The sequence below is a fragment of the Psilocybe cubensis genome, chromosome 3 (genome assembly GCF_017499595.1).
Source record: "Psilocybe cubensis strain MGC-MH-2018 chromosome 3, whole genome shotgun sequence".
NCBI lineage: Eukaryota > Fungi > Basidiomycota > Agaricomycetes > Agaricales > Agrocybaceae > Psilocybe > Psilocybe cubensis.
The window spans coordinates 4,141,674-4,144,671 of record NC_063001.1 but is presented as its reverse complement, the minus strand read 5'-3'; the positions used below and the strand labels follow the sequence as shown (position 1 = coordinate 4,144,671).

At 42.1% G+C, this 2,998-nt stretch overlaps 1 protein-coding gene across 1 annotated transcript; it reads right to left on the bottom strand.

Annotated features, from left to right (window-relative positions):
• Positions 1-1,740: 1,740 nt before the first annotated feature.
• On the bottom strand, positions 1,741-2,998 carry JR316_0004131 (uncharacterized protein; the record flags this gene model as incomplete). The annotated part of the gene is made up of 4 exons (XM_047889900.1): positions 1,741-2,061; positions 2,134-2,301; positions 2,629-2,744; positions 2,812-2,998. 4 exons carry the CDS (start codon positions 2,996-2,998, stop codon positions 1,741-1,743), a joined length of 792 nt encoding a protein of 263 aa, XP_047752274.1.

The following is a 2,998-nucleotide window of genomic DNA, read 5'->3' as shown; positions in this document are numbered from 1 at the left end:
TTGGTCGCTGGTAACTTCGGACGAAATCAGATTGAACAATGTAAATATTGTGGCCAAGGCTGCTCAACCAAAGTCAGCGGGTATAGTAGATGAATGTCGTATCTACTTGCCACATTCTGCTATAACGAATAATAGTGGAATGGACATGATTCGCATTGATGCGCTCCATACGTGATAACATCTCCATGTCTGTTATAAATTAGTGAGCAATGCATGAACCTGGCGGTCAAAATATTACACACCAGAAGCCCATCAGATACAACAGGGAGAATGCTCTCGATTATAATAGATAATGCATAAAGCCACTGCGGACTATCCAACGATGCCCAATATATCAAATCCTTTGTGCCTCTGTTGATTAAAAATGACCAGTCGAGAGAATACCACTGAAGAAGGAAATCGACAAAGTTTAACCAGTAGAGCACGGATATTGTTATCAACACTGTCATGCTACCGGGTCCCCTTCTTGATGACACTCTTGAGACTTTGATAGCTCTCAGCATTTCAGGCTGTTCTTCAAAAAAAAAACTACCCACTGCAAATGTACATGGTGAGGCCATACACCATTGTATAAATCCCTAATCAAATTCGGTTATCGCATTTTTGGTTATCAAGCACCCGGAAACTTACCCATCAGAAGGTTTTGAAGCATTGAAGCACCAAGACTTGCACTAATTGTATAGTTTTCAATGTTGGCAGGAATTGTGATGTTCGGAATGGACATGATAGTCGACTTGTGGATAATACTAAAAGCTATGGAGAAAACTGCACACTACTTATACAAATCTATCGCAGAAACTCCATTGGATCATAGGATATACACTCTGAGTCACTCTCCCCTCAGTTGGGCGGCCATACGTTCAACTGCCGTAGGTCAACTGCTGATCTATATAAGACTCCAGTTAAGCAGATGCTAATCACAGAACTTCTTGAATAGTTTTAGTTCAGGTGTTAATCAATATTGAGAATAGATTTTATGTTTGGCGAATCATGATTGTGATAGCGGCAACATTTGTGGGAATGAAACTCCGTGGCAGGCAATTAGACTATTCCATGTTAGTGTCTATTGACTGTATCATCTCAATTTACGGGCTTCTCAGTTAGTGGAGGATGCTGTCATGATACATCAACTGTATCATCTCAATATACGGGCTTCTCAGCTAGTGGATAAATTCCCGCTGTCATGATATATCATAGATATCAAACAACATCCCTTCAACGGTCATGATTTTACACATACCTTCATTAGAATGGCTAAAGGGCCTGGCCTGGAAAGTTGTCGTTGACCGGGACCTATCTGACTCTCAGACATAAAACAAGCAGACGAGCCTTGAATCGAAACAAAGCTACAGTCGATACAAATAAAAACAATATAGCTATCACAGACAACAACATCACTCGGATGCCGTATAGTACTCATCAGACATCAGACATCAGACATTATACAAGGAGAGGGAGATCAGATGCGTGGAGTAACAGAACAGGGAGACGACGATGACAGGAGACAGGAGAGAAAATTAATAGCGAGGTATAAGGCTAAACAATAAACCACCCGCACTCTTTGGTGATGATCCTTCAGCCGACGCCGACAACGTGGAAGTGAACTTGGAGAGTGCAGGGTCGGGAGAGAGCCTATTTGGTGAGCCTTAACAGTGTCGTACGAGCAAGAAAGGTGACAATGAAAATAAAGTATTTGAATTCTAATAACATCCCTAATAATATTCATTTTCTGTTTGTTTATCATTTAGAGTCATCATCATCAACGTCTATCCAAGTGACACATTTACAACCGCTCAACACCGCACGAGAAAGCCTCGCCATCAAAATGTCCCCCGAATTGCCTTCCGAATCAAGCGTCTCCACGAACATGGGTAGATTGTCAAGATATTGGTATACACCCGACAAATGCGCAATTCGGGCCAAAGATGCATGGAGGCGGAGGTATTCTGAGTTTGGTAGCGGTATATTGATATTGGATGGTGTTGTGAATGTGATCACTGGTGGGTCATCATCGACTATTCCCTCACGGTATGCTTGCACAAGATATGTGTTGGGTTTGTCCTTTGAAATAATGAAAAAGAATGAGCGTTTTGTATAGAGAATATGAAGCGAAATGGGATGGTGCTAGCTTACTGGAACTTCCTCAAGCCAAAGAGCGAGAACGTTAAAGTGCTCTCTAGTCATGTATGCTAATGCAATGCTGTTCGACATGTCATATACCATATCACCACTAAGATCAGTAGCGACGGGAATGCCACTGAATCCATATAGAAGGTCTCCGAGTGTCTTTGAGCATTCAGTCTATCCAATAGAGTGTCAATAAAATTGGATGTTTGTTGAACTCAAACCCGTATAAGACCTCCTACCGTGTGGAATCCATATGCAGATAGATCAAAGTTCCAGTCTATGGAAGGGGGGATTATACTGCACAACAAAATTAGATCCTGATGATGATATGGCCGACCACCAAGTACTTGTTTTCGCTCGGCTGGTGTCATTAGAGGAAAGCATTGCTCATCGGGGATGTGTGTTATTTTACACGAAAATCCATCGCGGTGTAAGACCTAAATGTCAATTGATTTTCTTGAGAGTTACTGCGAAAGTAGCAGGACAATGTAAAAAACTCACGGTACGTCTAGCCGAATTTTCATCCCTCGGATATGGGTCTGGAGTACCATACAAATCCTCTTCCTCGAAGGAATAATACACGCGTTCATCAGTAAATTCATTTCTGCGGCGGGTGACTGAATCACAGACAGGATGAGATCTATTGACACATCATTAACGAGCAGAAAAACAAGATGAACATACAAGCTCCGAAGATATAATGCACATAAAATTCTGCCAGCAAGTTCAAATCCCACTTATTCTTCCGCCACTCTATTATCTCACGCGCAATGAACAAGGATCCGGATTTAGACGGAGCCTCGAGGATCATGTATCCGAGTACACGTGCATACATGAGCAATTTCTTCTCCTCCCCAGCTGAAGCCTCCAT